Below are 17,530 nucleotides of genomic sequence, written 5' to 3' on the forward strand. Positions count from 1 at the left end.
GTGGAGGCGGGCGTGCGAAGGGTATACGTTTGTTTGTAGCAGACACAGGGTAGTAGCCTGCGCTCGGCTGAACTTGGGGTCAGGTGGGGGAAGGTTCGGCGACTGAGGTAAAAGGCCTTAACAGTATCGTTATAAGTGGTCAGATTGACCCTGGTGTCCAACTCGTCTCCAGTGACTTTGGTGTGGTTGACTAGGCCTTGCGCAATGGAGTGGGTGACCTCATTGAGATTGGGGAGGTGTGGGTGGACAGGGCCCGCATGGGCCGGGATCCATGTCAGGGAGATCATGCTGTCGTTAGAGTGTGGTCCCCGGCAGAGGATGCGAAGAGCTTGGGGAGAAATATGGCCTTTGCTGAAGTTAGTGATGGCTGAGCAAGAGTCACACACGATGGTGTGACGGGTGGGATTAGAGTGGCCAGGGCAATGGCCACTTCTTCAGTCGTCTCGGCAGTGGGGGCAGTGACGCTGGAGGCGTGGTGTAGGACTCCATCGCATGTTGCGACGGCCACAAATCGTGTGCCATGGGAATATTGGGTTGCATCAACAAATGTGACGCCAGGTACGTGAGCAAGGGCTTTTATGATAGCTCCGACCCGAGCTTGGCGCCGGGCCCTGTTATATTCAGGGTGCATGTTTCTAGGGATAGGGTCCTGTGTAGATCTAGCTACGGATATCAGTTGGGATCGGTTGTTTGGGGCCCTATCGCTTATGGTAGGTGAAGCCAAGTGTGGATAGAATAAAGCGTCCCGTTTCAGTAAGGGTGAGCCGTTCAAGCTGAGAGCGTTGTTGGGCTTCAATGAGTTTGGCATTGGTTGGTTGAAGAGTTCAGTGCTGGTGTAATGTGGGAGGTGAAGTGCTTGCTTGTAGACCCTTCGTATGAGAGTGTCGAGCTTGTTTTGCTCAGCCCGGTACTAGTTGAGGTATGCAGCAATGTAGGTAATGTGACATATGACAAAGGATTGCACAAGGCGGAGAAGGCTTTCTTCTTTGAGTCCCCCTCATCGGTTAGAGATACGTTTAAGAAGGCGTAGGATGTTTTGAGATTGGGCACAGATCTTGTTGCGAGCCAAGGCGTTGGAGCCATTGGTAGGGATGGTGAGACCGAGGACCTGGATACTAGGGGCGTGTGGGATAGGACTGCCATCTCGAAGGTGTAGGGGGATGGCGTCACGGGGTCGGTGGTCAGATTGGTGTGTGGGAGGGCAATCCCACTGAATGGGCTTGTAGAGAAGAAGCTCCAATTTAGGTGGCGAACAGCGCAGTCCGGTTCCTTGGAGATAGGCTTCAACCATGTCAATCGCCGTTTGAAGGGCTGACTCCACTTGACCATCACTGCCTCGGTACACCCAGATGGTGATGTCATTGGCGTAGATGGTATGGTTGATATTGTCGACTCATAGTTGCTGGGCAAGGCCAATCATGACTAAGTTAAAGAGCATGGGAGAGATAACTGAACCTTGCAGGGTGCCTTTGCTGCCAAGGGGAAGCTGGTCTGATCGTAAATCCCTGGCTGAGAGGGTGGCCGTGCGGTTGCAGAGGAAGTCACGGATGTAATTGTAGGCTCGCTCTCCCAGGTGGAGGTGGGAGACCTGGTCAAGGATAGCTGCATGGGAAATGCTGTCAAAGTGAGGTCGAGTCCGAGGATGGCTTTCATATTACGGGAAGGGTCATTTAGCACTTGATGTTTGAGCTGCAACATAGCGTTTTGAGTAGGAAAGTGAGGGCGAAATCCAATGATGGTGTGGGGATAGAGAGAGTTGTATTCGAGGTGAATGTTGATGTGTGCTAAGAAGGTGTGTTCCATCACTTTGCCTACGCATGAAGTGAGGGAGATGGGCCTTAGGTTGTTGAGGCTAGATGGTTTGCCAGCCTTTGGGATTAGGATAACGTTGGCAGTCTTCTAGGCAGCTGGGAGGGCGCCATTGCGCCAGCAATTGTTGATGTAGTCAGTCAGATGGGACATGGACTCGTCATCGAGATTGCGAAGGGTTTTGTTAGTGACCCTGTCTGGGCCTGGAGCAGAATGACTGTTAACATTGCGAAGAGCATCATGTATTTCAGGTACGTGGAAATCAGCGTCTAGTGTAAAGTTGGAATTACCAATGTAATTGCTGTGTGGACTGACTTGTTCCCTGGAGATATATCTGGTGCATAGGTAGTCAAGCACCTGTTGTGGAGCTTGCTTAACCCTTTCAGGCGCCACTTGCAATTATCCATAGAAAAAAATCTTTTTATATATAAACATTCTTTTTGGGACCTAAGAAACACAAAACCATCGGACTCTTGAAATTTATTATGAAACTTTATTATTTGCAACATCGTACACAATTTGTGTACACAGCGCTTCGGTGGTCACAAAATTCACTTGTGGAATGCGAGGAATCAATTTCTCTCTTTCGTCAGGCACAGTGGCACGGCGCATTGCATGCAGAATATCCGGGCGCCTCGTGTGCACTTCTCGAGCTTGCACCTAATTCGCACCTTCTGGTCGCGGGATTCGGGCCAATGGTCAAAGGAGTCGTAGTGCGCGTCTGTGCAAGGAAGCAATATTCTTGCTTTTTTGCCCTATCTTTGGTTGTGGTGCTTGGATCTCTGCAAGAGAAGGCCTTCCACGCTTTTTCTCGGGTAGTACCGACTTAATTAATGCTTCGGCAGCTTGCAAGCGAAAATTCATCAAATATTGGAGTTATATCAGAGTTTAGCTCTAGGCAGCGTTTGATTGTCGCGGTGGTAGTCCAGCAAAGAATTGCAGGTACCCAGGTTCACAAAAGGAAAAAGCACTCTCAGTGTGCACTTCTTCAGCTTGCGTTTCCCCTGCAGCAGCATCTTCCTCTTCTGTGAGGTTGGTGAACGCAGCTGCAATGCAGGCGTCGGTCGCTTCACGCGTGGCTTCTTCTTCGTCACTTTCCCCGACGTCTGAAACATTTATCAGCAATGAGCTTCAAAAGCCTTTCAGCTGTCTTTTGGGTTTTCTCTTGCTTGTTTGCACTGTAGAAAGAAGAACGACGAATGGCCAAAAAACCTGGTAAGAAAATCAAAGCAACTCTCAGCGTTCTTCATTTCTGCAGCGACCACGGCGCTTTGTACACAATCGTGTACACATGCACGTGCGAGCGTTAGCGTTCAGTCATCTCCTCAGAATGGATGAAATTATCACTCCTCAGTACTTCATATGATGCACAAGCGCCTCTAATTTTTTTCGCTTGCCACAATAAAAAAAAAGCGGCTCTAAAAAAATGAGAACTTGACTCACCGCTCTTTGCTGCTCCAGCGTCCGCCATTTCTTGTTTTGATATGAACATCTTCACCGAAATGCGACAAATGGCGCCCAAAATGCACATGGTTGTCAGTTTAAAGTTTGGGAATACGCTAAAGCCAACCCAATAGAAAATTGCGCGCCCTAAACGTGAAAAAAACACCAGAAATACAATGTACACAATTGTGTACAAGGCACCTTAAAGGGTTAAGGGTTTCCGTGGTGGTATTGTCAAGCAGATGTTTGAGGAGTTTCCACGAGGATGGGCGATGAAGTTGTCGATCCCCCATGTTACACAGCTCAGTCCATTGTTTCCGGCTCAGGGTTTGACAATGCTCCTCAATGGCTGTATTGAGTTTAGAGATCTTACTTCTGAGGCAATGGTTTAGGCACTGCCCCTTCCATCGAGCTAGGATGGAGGCCTTAGCCTCCAGAAGATGGGCAAGGCGGCTATCCATGCGTTCAACTGGGCCATCTGTAGTTACCACCCGAGTGGCCATTCGAACGTCAGTGCATAGCGCTTGCATTCAACTGTTAATGTCGGCAGTGCCTTCTGCTGAGGTAGCCAATGCGTACCTTACGAAAAACATCCCAGTCGGTAATCGTGAATTCTTTAGTGGGGGCAGCGGCGGCAGCCAGTTGGGGTAAAGAGATAGTAAGGATATAATGGTCGCTGCCCAGGTCTTGCTGGATATTGGTCCAGTGTGCATTGTTGATATGTTTGATGAAGGTGAGATCAGGGGTAGAGTGCTGGGTAGTGGAGGTACCGAGGTGTGTGGCAAAGGAGGGATCCATGATAAGCGTGAGGCCTAAGTCGTGGTAATCTTGCCAGAGGGTATGAGCTGCAGCTTCTGTGCAAACGTAGCCCCAGCCTGTATGGGTGAGGTTGAAATCGCCGCCGATGAGTAAGGGGTGCGTTCCAGCTACGTGAAGAGCCTTCTTAAAGAAGGCGAGGAAGCGACACTTTGCTTTGTCCTTGGGGCTATTGTAAATGTTCAGGAGGAAGGTGCATTCTTTCCATTTACAATTGGGAATTTATTCGAGGAATAGATGTTCGATGTGAGGACTATGGAGATCATGTTGAATAACAGGGATACGACGCCGTACTAGGGCGGAGACCCGGCGAAGAGGGTGGATGGTATGGATAACTGGGGAGCGTGGTGGGGGCGTTATTGGTTTCTTGAAGTACGATAGCATCCGGGCGACGGGTATGTTGGTGTAGGTATTGATTGAGTACCCGTTGTTTCTGGTGAAAGCCTCGGCAGTTCCACTGCCCATTGAGGATGTCTTGATTAGTGTGAGCCATGATGGGAAATGGTGCATGTCTCCATCGGTGTCCCGTAAGAGTCACAGACGGGGGTGACATGGCTAGGAGGCGTGAGAATATGAGTTTCCAGGTTGGTCACTCGTTGGACAATACCAACGAAGGCGTGCTGGATGGAGTCTAGTGCATGTTAGAAAGTGTTAATAGTTGTTTGAAGTGAGATGAGCATGTCCTTAACTTCAGAGCGGACCTGGCCCGTGGCTCCATCTTGCAGGGCTCTCTTCTTGGAGGCGGCAGTTGTGGGGGCCTCCTGAGTAGGGGCAGGGGCGTTCTGTGCAAAAGGTGTAGGGGCTGGTGTTTAGGATTGGTTGAGGTCTCTAGCCTCGTGCATGAGTTCAGTTAGAAGGTGGCTTAGGATGGCGTTCTCACGCTTAAGCTGAGCTATTTCTGGGGTTATCTGGTGAAAGAGGAGGGGAGGTGGCTTGTGTATTGGTGATGTTACGACCCTCTCATGAGGTGGCCTTGAGGGCCTCTGCGAAGCTCACCTTGTTGTTGTTGGTAGATGTGATGCATGAAGCCGATGCAGACCGGGATCTTGAGCGTGTTTGCCTGGATCAAGGTGGGAGTTCTGGAGAGGGAACGGCTCCCCCTTGACGGTGTGCGGGAGCGTGGTCTGGTTCTGGTGTTGAGGGTTGTTTATAGGTGGCTTGGCTGGTTGCTCATCGTTCCCTGATGTGCTTGTGGATGACGTACAGGGTTTTATAACGAGCGGCACAGCTTTTGTCCGCGCTGAGATGGGGACCACCACAGAGGGAGCACTTAGGGTTACATTTGTGGTCGGCGGAGTGGTTGCGGACACCGCAGCCCCGGTATATCTTATTTGGGTAGGGACAAACGTCCATACGGTGTCCGAGGCAGCCGCACTGGTAACGAACGTCAATTTGCTTCTGATATAGCGAACATGGGAGTAACATGGAGCCATAGCGGACCTGATAAGGCACGCCCAATCCATCAAAAGCGATGAACACTGTTGTAGTAGAGGTGATGTGCTTGGCTGCCAAGGCTGTCGGGTTTCGGGCACTGACAATTTTGTTGTGGATCTGCTGGTGGGTCTCCATGAGTGGGATCCCTTGGATGACCCCCTTTGTCGTGTGCTCAGCTGCAGTTTTGTAGGCATTCACCTCATTGGTGACGCCGTTCACTTGGATAGAGCGGATGCGAGGGTCTGGTCTGCATGGTCCGGGTGAGGTGTGCTGATGACAATGATGTTTTGTTACATATTTGGGCAGACAGTGTCTTCTAAGCTTTCTTCGTCCGTGAGAATGGCTGCGGTCACCACGGGACTGTCGATCTTGGATGTGTGACAAAAATGATTTTATCTGCCTTGGTGTCCTTTCTCGTTATACCGTGATGAACTGAACAGCTGCAGTTTTGCCTCAGTCATTGGTTGGCTAGTGAATAACGTTACTGCAACTGTTTCACTTTTTCCAGGCCCGCAAGCGGCCACCAGCTGTCTCGTATCCAGAGGACCCCAGTGATGTGTTGCGTGAAAACCCCGTGGTCCCCGACCCTGACTTTTGCACTGACCCACGACTTCCTCGAACTGTGCGGACAACAGTGCGCGCCAAGTCAAGAATGCGTGCCCTTGCTGCACTCACATCGTTAGCAGAAGAGTCTTCTGAGGGTGAAAATGACGAGAATATGGCGACAGCTTTTGTGTAACTCGACTGGCTCCTTCTCGGTGGTGGCTACTGTGTGTGTGTATGTGGTGTGAGTGCGTGTGTGCAAGCAACACTTGGCATGGCCTTCTCACAAACGCGTCATCTGCTCCCTTCCCTACAACGTTTTGGGCGTGGCAGCACTGAAAGTTACATGCTCCCTTTTTTAAATCAACAGTCATTTACTGCACCAGAAAAATGGACAAAAGTGCTAGTAATTTTATACCGAATTGGTTTTGCTAGTTTCTTCAAGGACAAGGGCTTTTCTGAACCTTTCGAGCCTGAACCTTTTAAACTTTTACTTTGTTTACTTTTATTTTCTAGTACCATATGACCCTGGATCAAAGAGCCAATGGGTATAGCCGATATTCTAATTAACATGAAGAGAAAAACATGGCACTGTGCAGGTCATGTAATGCGCAGGTTATTTAACCGTTGGACCATTAGTGTTACAGAATGGGTACCAAGAGAACGGAAGCTTGGTACAGGACGGCAGAAGACTAGGTGGTGCGATGAAATTAGGAAATTCGCGGGTGCTAGTTGGAATCGGTTGGCGCAGGACATGGGGTAATTGGAGATCGCAGGGAGAGTCCTTCGTCCTGTAGTGGACATAAAATAGGCTAATGATGATGACAACAATGGCCCTGAATTGTGTCAGGCTCAGGTGAGATACTGCATTGCATACTCAGCCAAGCAGCCCATTGCCACCCGTCGTCACCTGTGCACGTAATTTAATCCGACACACCGCACGAATTGGTGATCACGTACGACTGGAGAATGACAGCGTTCTATTTGCTGTATTCATGTCCTTCATGCATCTTGCGAGGCTTAAGGCCAGGTACCAGGCAAGTTATGTAAGCCACCCTACATTTATTGGAAATTGGGCAGAGTCGTGGAGGTGGAGAAGCAGCCGAGATCGGCTGCCGCTCCAAGCAAGTGTACAGCATGCGCTCTCGCCTGAGCCTGTGTTTTGCGGTATCTTAAATGTGCTTGTCTAGCTTTTATCTTCGTGTGCGATGCTCATCAAAAGGAGATTTTGGCATCGTGACCGTTCCCTCCGTCCCCAGTCTGGCTGTTCCTTGCGATGATGTGGGCAGGGCACTGCTCGTTCCTGTGCGTTAATGGAAAAGAGCAGTTGCGATATTCCAGCGCAGGTCTGCTTTACAAGAGCTGGAGCTTTAAGTACAGTGGGGGGGATCTTTTGGAGCCGGATATGTTTTAGACGTGAGCCTTTTTGCTTGTCTGTTTCCCCTGCCAATCACCACACATACATCATTGCCTCACCTTCTCATTGTTGTCCAAGCTGCTTACAGTTGGACTGAAGGTAGAGCCGCCTTCACTTCACCTTCCCATGTTTTAACATGTGTTTACCTGGAGCAGATGCTGCCTTGCATGTTTCATTAGTTCGTATGCTTCCCAAAGTACTTTCAGTGCACAAAAATTTTATGTGTTGCCCTTTATTGCTTGAAATCTGCACCTTTTAGTGTTGGCGTGTTGCTGGACTTCTCAACACAACATTGTCAAGCGTAGCTGCAATGGCCTTGTCTCCAAACAAACTTTTGATCGACAGGGGATTGAATACACATTTCTTAGCTGCCGTTAGCCAACAGTCTACTGTGTGATTAGCATCTCTAAGCACCTTGTGTCTGAATTTGCAGTCCTGTGTTCAGAAGTGTCTCTGCCTGTTGGAAACCATGCACCTAAGGCGATTTGCACACATTGTGTGTTCAATGTATACATGAAGCAGCAGTCATAATGATTTGACTAGCTTATTTGTTGGAAATTGCCTTATCAGTTTGGCGGAAAATGGTGGCCATCAAAGGAAATGCTTTCTTGATATGGTGTTGCTACATACATGAAAATGTTATTCACATTTAAAAAAGAAGAAAGACAATGCAATCCTTGGAAAAAAATGGAAGACTGCTGGTACTCTCATCATTCATGTGTTTCCGACAAACAGTGTGCAACAACGAACTGCGACAAAGAGACTGAATTCCTGTGTGAAAACTAAAATGTGATAAGAGTGTATGACAGCTTCCACTACTGAAAGTGCAAATATGAAAGGAGAGAGATTTTTCAGTTGTATGCTTCATAATGCACGAGCTATGAGCATTTATTGGTGCCACTGTGCAAACCTTTGCTCTGGTACGTTTCACACGCTAATTAGCCGCCCTGATGCATTTTTAAAAAGTTTGTTTTATATTCGTGCAAAGCGCAAGCACTTTAACAGAAGTTTGGTGATGGCAAGGCAGATGCTGAATATAAAGAAAGACTGCAGTGCCTTACCAATTCAAATGCGGCAGGAAAAAAGAAAGAGCGCCAACTGATCACCATTGCAGTCTGGTTTTCCTCTCACAATCCTTATCCCGCAAGTCTTGTGGCAAATTACCAAAAACTCTTGCTGTCATCACATCTGTTTGTAGGCACTGATCTGTCATAAGCATTTCCATAGCTATTGTACAGCTTGTGTAGCAGTATTTTTTTGTCTGTTTCCATACTATGTCTTTGGAAGGAATTTTCGAGTTGTGACGTTTCGGAAGATGTGGTCACGCTGCCACTTCTTTGGCTGGTTTCATGGGCCCTTATGTGCACAAAAGGGCGTGTTACGATGTTCAGTGGTTAATGGTGACGGACATCTGCACCATTTCAGCCTGTGTCGAGGTCGAAAAAGAAATGCAAGCTTAGCCAGAAATTTAAGCATATGGCATGGCTTAACCCACCTTGGAGGAGGAGCAAAAAAAAACAAACTAAATAATTTTGAATGCTCAATTTAGGTGCGGTGGAGAGGCAACGGACCGCACATTGTTGCTTTAATGTTGCTAACTGGAATGTTAAGATTTCGCCTTAAGAGTGTCAGTGTTGCTTTATTCAGCAGGCTGTACTGTTGTCCCGCTTGCAGAGGGGGAAAGTTGAGGCACAGGCATTTGTACTTCTGGGACGCTGCAGGTGCCCATGTGCACAGCCTACTGCAGTTTTATGTATGTAGAGCCATTGTAAATAGTGTAAAAATGTTGTCAAAGCATTGGCAAAACACCCCAGCTGCCAACTGGGGCATGCTACATTTTATTTTTTTGCTGGATCCTGTACAGTATAATATGACCATATTTGGAAAAGCATCGCATGTAGAGTTCACTGTTTTCAAACCAATGTCATTCATTCAGATTGCCTTTTCTACCCACTTTTTTTTTAACATAGAAAGCTTGTATTGTGTACCCATTTGATGAACAACTGATGCATAATTTAAGTGAGAAGAAAAAAAAAAGTATTTGTGGCGATATTTTGAAGAAATTAAATGATTGGACTGGTTTCCTGCCTGTTGTAATTCCAGTGGGTATTTGCTTGTGGAAAAATGCATGCACGGAATGGGTGTAGAACTAAGACATGAGATCGTGCTCAAGTATTTCACAAAAGCTTACAGCTCTCTGGTGTTTACCAGTTATCAGCATTGCTTGATGCAGTCAAAAGAACCTTGCAAGATCACAAAACTTGCTGTATAACATGCTCACTGCAACATGGATCACTGCAGTTTTATTTACTCTGTCCGGTTGTGTAGGGCATTCCCGCAGTGTGCAAGTGACATCATTGCTAGAAATCAAGGCAGAAAATTTCTGTTTCTGATCTAGTATGTTGCGCCATCTCCGTGCGCCTTGAACATTCGAGGGGAGTGCAACTTTCCGATGACCCACCAGTGGGTCACCACGCACATGAACTGAGACTTCAAAAAGTGCTACCACAGTGAACATGTTATAATCGCAGGTGCCAGAGCAGCCATCTCTTGCATCCAGGCCATAATTGTGTTTATTACCCTGACTAGAGGTCACCAGTTCGTGTCTGTTTTCCAACTCTGCTTGTGCAAACGACCTCGAAGGTCACAGTTCTGGAGGCTCTTATTCCGACTAGTGCTACATTTGAACTTTAAAGTGTGGTAGTGATGCAGGTGTTTGCAAAATGTGAATGCCCCGCGATAACACTTCACATCAGTTAGTACAACCATGTGGTAAAGAATAAAACCACTGAAACCTCGCATTTTAACGGAAGGTTGCAGCATTAAAAATCCATTTTATATGGCTCATCTTCTCCAATCAGAAGTTCGGTGCTGATAGGTACACTTCTTCAGTTTAGAATAAAATGAATTGAGCAATCAAAGGAGTGTAGCAAAATCATTCCTCTGCTGCAATAAAAAGACTAGTGACAATAGCTAGCAAGAATGCCTTGTGCAATAGCATAAATGCACTTTTTCTGGACCGGCAAGGAGCAAAAGACTCCTTAGTAGATCATGCGACACCTTTTCCACCAATTCCTTTTTGTGGCTATAACAATGTCGAAGTTAGTCTCGTAATGAAGACCCCTGTGCAGCGTACATTCAGAGAGTAAAAACATCTGTTGCAGCAATACACTGTACAAGACTGAGCCAAGAATATGCCATGCTGCAAGCATACATATACCACACTAGCTGAAGACACAGGCGCTAACTCCTTTGAAAAGGCCCAATGTGCAATGCAAGCAAATGTTGCGGCCAAAAAACTAGTTACAAACCATGCCCGTGAGAAATAAGACATAGGACTTTGTACAGAAGACTTTCATCTGTGCTAGTGATTGGGCCAAAGCTGCTCAACTCTCTAGCTCGCTATGACACTGCAAAGCATCTCGTAAGGCACACTGGTCAATGTAGACTTCCAAACACGTGCATCAAAATTCAGAACGGCTGCAAGTGTAAAGCCATTTTCCGAAAACATTTTGCACCTAATTAGCAGTCCAAGCTGCACACATTCATCAGCTAAACGGCAAGCTCAGGTTCACAGCATAATCTAGCCGCAGCGACTTCACTTCTAGATGATAAATTTGCCACGCGAGGCAATATGGCCTGGTGCATCCTATTGCACGCAGGTGTGCTTTCATGTGACCTGCACATGGCACGAATGCTAACGTGATTCACCTGTCTGTGCCCCCTTTGTATTCAGTCCTTCACCTTTGGCAATGTGTCGAGTTGGGGCAGGACTCGTGCTGACGCCGTGTTGCACCGTTCACGGCATTAACGGTAGTAGCATCGTAAAGTCGAAGAGAAATAGGAAAAGTCGTCGCGATGCAACAGGAGGGAACTGCTGGCACACTACTGGTGCCGTGAAAGGTCTCCGGGGCCATCTCCGTTTCACACGTGTCGCTCTTCACTCGTTCTTGGACTTGTCCTTGCGCACGACTACCTTGCGGGCCAGTTGGGTTCCAGTGCCGAGGACGGTGGCTCCAACGTTGTAAGTGGTCGACGCCACCCATTTCACTCCTCCGGCACCGACGTTGTACACGCCAGAGGCTATGCCCTGGACCCAGCCGCTGGGCGCCGCGTTGGGACCGACGCCTGTCGATGGCTTATCTGCGTTACAAGCCAAACAGCTTTGAACCGACGCTCGGAAGCAGCTGCGTTTCCACACACACACGCATGCATGCACCCGGGCCGCGTCACGAATATGTCGTGGATGTTAGACCATCCTCAAAACAGCTTGCGGGAACGGTACTGCATAGATCACAGCAATGCAAAGAAAAACATACGTGAAACGCGTTTATAGGAACATTTATATAGCTATTCAACGCTGGATTATCAGGGCACACGCCATTAATTTTATGGACTTATCTGAATTTTGTGGCCGATTGCGTCAGTGAACAGCGTTTTCTACGTGCTTACTTTAAAGGCTGCCCCTCTAGGCATGCACGAGAGGCTAACGTATCTTTTGAGCCGAGATGGTCACCGACACCGGCTAAGCGCACGCGGGCAAGGTTGTTGATTGGCGCGACTAGCAGACACGCGAACTCTGCGTGGCAATCGCATCAGCCTACGTCCGGCATGCCCACTTACTTTCATCGTCCTTCGCTTGCTCCTCGATGTCATCCTGGCGTCCAGTCTGCTGCACGGAAGCAAATTTGTCGGGTTATACTTCGGAGCTGTCGAACTACGTGTTCACAATCTGCACTCGCAACAGTGAGAGCAGGGGAAAAAAAGTGGTAACGTTACCTTCTTTAGGCAAGCGGTTATTGGGTTGTAGAAGTTTGACATCGCCGCACGCAGCGCTCTTCCGCTGGGAGGTTATCGCACCCCGTCAAATCGGACACGTAAACAAGTTCCGCGCTGCCCGGCTTGTTTTTCTAGCTCGCTCCTCCCGTGCTGGAAATTGTTGGCAGCCCGCTGGATTCGAGTCTTGCGGACGTGCGAATGCTGCTCTCCGCTCGTTCCGGCCACGGCTTGTGCACGCTGCGCGAAGGGGGAGAAAGAAGGCAGATGTGTCAATGTTCACAATGCCGCGCAAACGTCACATAATCGGAGCTGCGCGCTGGAACACGATAAGGCGTACGTCGCCACAGCCGCTTCGCCTTTTGCACTCTCTATTTGCCGCCTGCTGTTGTCGGTGTGTGCGTAGAGCAGCATCTGGCGTCGGGTCCGAGGCTCGAGCTCAGCTGGCAGTGACGCAAGCAACAGTTAAGAACTGGCTCGCGGCCTCCGTATCTGACGAGATACACCTAGTGTTGGTTTTCGTTTAATATCTAGCCGCTACGAAGAAGCAGCGCAACGTGCCGCTATTCCGAGATACCAACCGGCCGCTTCGAACTTGGAAGATGCTTCTCGGACGGACATCTCGGCATCTTTCGTTTCGCTCTCCCCCTTGACGCTCGCCGCTCCCGTGTTTCCGCGACAGGCAACATTGGTGCCGCGAACGGCGCATGCGCGTTTATCGCGTGGCGCTTCTCGGCGCGCGTGCGTCGTCTGCTAGCTGACGTTGCTCGAATTCAAAAGTTATCTGGGAAGACGTTCAAGCTTTTCTATGCTAGCAGAGCCGAATAACTGTTTTATTGTGTCGCACCCACGTTTACGTATGACTGAATATTTGTGCGCGTATAATGATCGGCTGGCTTGCTCAGTCAAACGAGGGGTGATGGCATTCCGCGGTTAGGAGGGTGTCGTTCGCTGATCGCATCCGGGTAGAATGAAGCACCTTTACGCGAAAATCTTCGTGAAAGATTATTGTTGAGGAGCCTGACGACAACTTCTCGTCTTCGTTGATCCAAGTAAAAATGAAAGGAAAGAAAAAAAAAACGGAGGAAACTATCACGCTCCAGGGCAGCTCGGAGTGTGTGTGTGTGCGATGAATGGATCCACGCCTTTCTGTGTCAGTAATCACTGTAGCGTAGGACTCTTTCCTCGTAGGTTTTCGCTTCTAGGTGCGTTCGGGAAGCCAGGTGGGTGCTATATATAAAGAAGAATAACTGGGTTTCGAGTCTGTCTGCCTGTTCCCTCCCCTCGTTTTCTTGCCCTCCTCCTCTCCGCACCTTTTCGCCCACTCGTAACGGACGAGAGGAGGCGCCCAGAAGGAGCCGCGTGCTCGAGGAGGAAAGAAAACCTAACGGGAAAGCCACCGGGCAAGTTCAAAGATCCGCGCTGTTCTAGTTTCGGCGCAGCTACTACGGCTGGTCTCCTCTAGCGCGCGTATATTCCCCACGGGAGCCCCGCGAAAAAAGCCCGCCCGCCGCTTTGGACTAGCCGGAGAGAAGACGTCCAACGAATACGCCGCCGTCGCTGCTGCATTCGTCCGGGATCCATCTCTATGCAAAGTGAAGTGCTTTTGTGTCCGGTGACTAGAGCTTGAAGAGGATTGCTCGCTCTCTCTCCACTCTTTGGATTAGTTTTTGTGGAGCTTTGCGGAGCAAGAGTCAACAGGTGAGTCCTCTCATTAGCTCTTATTTTGTTATTGTTTTTTACCTCCTCGTCGGCGGCAGTTTTCAGATTCGCGTCGTAACACGCATAGCTGAAGTCTTTCTGTCCGAGAAGCGTCGATATGGGGCGCGCGATTTTACGTATTAGCGAGAGTTCGTTATCGACGATAGTGAATTCATACGCTCTATACGGAATTTACTGTGTACTCTACTTCGACGCTGTTCTAATCGCGTCAAGTTTTCACCTACGGTGATGGTTAGTTAGACTGCGAGATCGTGTGTGCAGGTCGCCAAGTTTTGCTAGGGCTTGCTTTCTACTAAATGGACTGTGTTGGTCAAATAATTATTTTTACAATTATTATTATCTTTTGCAGGTAAATCTTGGTCCAAGTCCCATATACAACAATCTAACTTTCCTTTTCTTGTTTGTTTCTTTCTTTTTCGCCGAATATGGGCTATAACATCTTTCCGCTGCTAGGGACAGTTCACTACATTTTGCTAGCTCTCTGCTGCCGTTTATAAGAGTGTGCGCCCGTATTCAGAGTGTATGAGACATGTCAACTCTCTAAGATAAAAATATCCTTCTGTGCACCGCTGCACATACTTGTGTATCTGCGCTATGATCTCCGTACTTTCTTCCCGTTACTTCTTTTTTTTTCTTTTTCCTGTAAAACGAGAAAGCCATACGCACTGTTTGCGGGCATATTTTTTCCCGTGTCTGTTTTATTTTTGGTCCTGATTTTTTTCACAAACGCCTGTTGGTCTCTCTCCCTCTGAAAACTGCGAGACTGTGTGCGTGAGAGAGAGAGAGAGAGAGACGCTCCGAAGGGGCGAGTGAATTGGCTCGATGGTTAAGCTGCCGGCTTTTCCTTAGCCCTTACCCACCCCGATTCGTTTTATTGTTATGTCTTTCTTTTCGTCGCGGAAGTCGTTCGAGAGCTATAACTTTCGATGAGGTCGATCGCAAAACGAACAGGTGGTTACACTGGACGACTATATAAACAGCTCGCCCTGTCGGCCTCGAACCCCCTCCCTCCCATAACGCCGCTTTGCGAGAGCGCCTGCCGTGCTTAGGTTTAAAAGCGTCGACTTTTTTAAAAAAATTTATTCTAATAATTTTTTCCCTATTCCGCTGCGGTACTACAGTGGCTATTAAAATTAAATTACGGGGTTTTACGTGCCAAAACCACTTTCCGATTATGAGGCACGCCGTGGTGGAGGACTCCGGAAATTTCGACCACACCCGGGCTTCTTTAACGTACACCTAAATCTAAGTACACGGGTGTTTTCGCACTTCGCCCCCCCGTCGAAATGCGGCCGCCGTGGCCGGGATTCGATCCCGCGACCTCGTGCTCAGCAGCCCAACGCCATAGCCGCTGAGCAACCACGGCTAGTCAGTGGTTATGGCGTTACTCTGCTGAGCTCGAGGTCGCAAATTAATTAATGCGAGTGTAATTAATACAAGTAAGCGCTCGAGCACTCAGATTCGGGCGTGCGTTAAAGAACCCCAGGTGGTCGAAATTAACCCGGAGTTCACCACTACGGAGTTAACCACTCATAACCAGGGTTTTGGCACGTTAAAGACGCGACTTTATTATTATTATTATTATTATTATTATTATTATTATTATTATTATTATTATTATTATTATTATTATTATTATTATTATTATTATTATTCCAATGTACGAAACAGTCGTTGCCGTGCCATGAGGAGTTTAAACATAGTGTGTGTGCGTGCGTGCGTGCGTGCGTGCGTGCGTGCGTGCGTGTGTGTGTGTGTGTGTGTGTGTGTGTGTGTGTGTGTGTGTGTGTGTGTGTGTGTGTGTGTGTGTGTGTGTGTGTGTGTGTGTGTGTGTGTGTGTGTGTGTGTGTGTGTGTGTGTGTGTGTGTGTGTGTGTGTGTGTGTGTGTGTGTGTGTGTGTGTGTGTGTGTGTGTGTGCTTCTTTTTGCAGTATTGGTATTGGCTCGAATGACCATTTGATTGATTGGTTGGTTAACTTCGAGTTTAAGAGGAAACTTTATATCGGGAGCTCCTATTGTCGAGCGCTCCTAAGCGAATTCCGAGCGTTCGCTGCACCGATTTTTTTTATCAGGATTGTTGAATTTGAAAGGTTGTTGAAAATTGCGATATTTGAAAAAAAAAAGAAAGAAAGCTCTAGTACCACGTTTTCAACTCTGTCACTTAGTAATAAATAAAGACACCACAATTCTGTAAGCCTCACATATTAAGACATCCAAAGCGGACAAAACTGATATATTATGCACCAATGTGAGATACAATGTGAAATTGTGAATAGGGCTCTTGCAACACTTTTGTAACCGTTCTGATAAACTCACGCAAGGTATAAATTGATATAATAAATTCGTCCGCCTTAGATGCTCTAACGGACGCCTTTTACAAAACTGCGATATCTGTTCTTGGTGCAAAGCTATGATTCTGTAATGTTTTCCATTTATTTATTTATTTTGAAGGTACCAATTCGAATAGGCGGCATCGATCGGAATGGGTCCCTATCTAAAGCTCGCTTGTACTACGGCCTACTCTCAAAGTCCCTGTGTCGCTTTGGGACATTAAAGGGGCACTAAAGAAAATAAAAAAGAAGATTTCACCTGGGATTAGTAAAAGACCTTTGCACAATGCCAAAGACGTCACTGCGAGAGCAGACCTGATAAGCAAGAAGAGGCGCAAAGAGGAAGGACGTGTGGGGACGCCGCATTGAAGTTCTCGCACCAGTTTGTCGTGACGTCATGAATTTCAACGGCGTCTCATAGCGCTTTTATATAGCTCACTGTTTATCGGCAAATGCGGACTACACCGTATTCTAAGACGGTCAAAGATTAATTTTGGCAAGCTTCGGTAACATTTACCGTACCAGAACGAGGGCCGAGTACGTTAAAAAAAAAGAAAGATATATTTTGAAATCCGTGACGTCGCACTGACGTAGCGTTTGAGATTTGGCGCGAAATTCGAACAAAAAAAAAAACAAGAATTTTGTAATCTTCATTTTATGTTCAGGTGATCAACCTGTCATTGCCATTAGCAAGAATAGAGCTTTCAAAGAATACTTCATTAGTCGTAATTTATTTACTGTTTGTTTCTAGTGTCCTACTCCGACTTGCCTATTCAAGCGGACGCACAAATGCTCGTGTTAGACAAGTGCTCAACCAATTTAAGGGAATTTTTTTTTCGCGTTTGAGAAAATAAGCTAAACTGTGGCAACCGTATGTAGTAAAGAGGGCTGCGCTAGTAGAAGTTTTTAGGACCAAATGGAATGCAAATCGCAATTGTGGCAGAAGAGGTGATTAGAATGTCGAATTGAATATCGGGTATACTTTTCGAATACGTTTTGAATAACGAACAGCCATTCTCACCTATAATCTAAAATGATCTTTCACATCCTAGCACATAATTACTACGCCAGCAAGGTTATGTCATTACACTTCACGTTGAGGAAAATTGTTCAATTAAAAGCACAAATGGAGCATTAGGGCCAAACAGGCATTTATTCGCGTACTATCAAGACTCATCGTTTAGTGCGAATGGTAGCAGTTTAGTCGAATAAGTCTGCCCTTCGTGAGCGATTTAGTGTGC

At 47.5% G+C, this 17,530-nt stretch overlaps 2 protein-coding genes across 9 annotated transcripts in view; both read left to right on the forward strand.

Moving 5' to 3' along the window:
- Cap-H2 (Chromosome associated protein H2) overlaps positions 1-9,543 on the forward strand; it is a 95,675-nt gene extending 86,132 nt beyond the window's left edge. For all 7 annotated transcript variants that reach the window (XM_065450295.1, XM_065450297.1, XM_065450301.1 and 4 more), the window contains one exon: positions 6,011-9,543. In XM_065450295.1, coding sequence (XP_065306367.1) covers positions 6,011-6,241 — 231 coding nt within the window. In that variant the 3' untranslated portion in view covers positions 6,242-9,543. The remainder of the gene's footprint in view (positions 1-6,010) is intronic.
- A 3,481-nt stretch (positions 9,544-13,024) lies between these two features.
- Positions 13,025-17,530, forward strand: part of LOC135916876 (alpha-tocopherol transfer protein-like) — an 85,817-nt gene continuing 81,311 nt past the window's right edge. Inside the window, exon 1 of one of the 2 annotated variants that reach the window (XM_065450305.1) lies at positions 13,025-13,939. The gene's annotated coding sequence lies outside the window, so the exon portion shown is untranslated. The remainder of the gene's footprint in view (positions 13,940-17,530) is intronic. The other variant, XM_065450304.2, reaches the window with a different exon arrangement.

Source organism: Dermacentor albipictus, chromosome 3 (assembly GCF_038994185.2).
Source record: "Dermacentor albipictus isolate Rhodes 1998 colony chromosome 3, USDA_Dalb.pri_finalv2, whole genome shotgun sequence".
NCBI classification, from domain to species: domain Eukaryota; kingdom Metazoa; phylum Arthropoda; class Arachnida; order Ixodida; family Ixodidae; genus Dermacentor; species Dermacentor albipictus.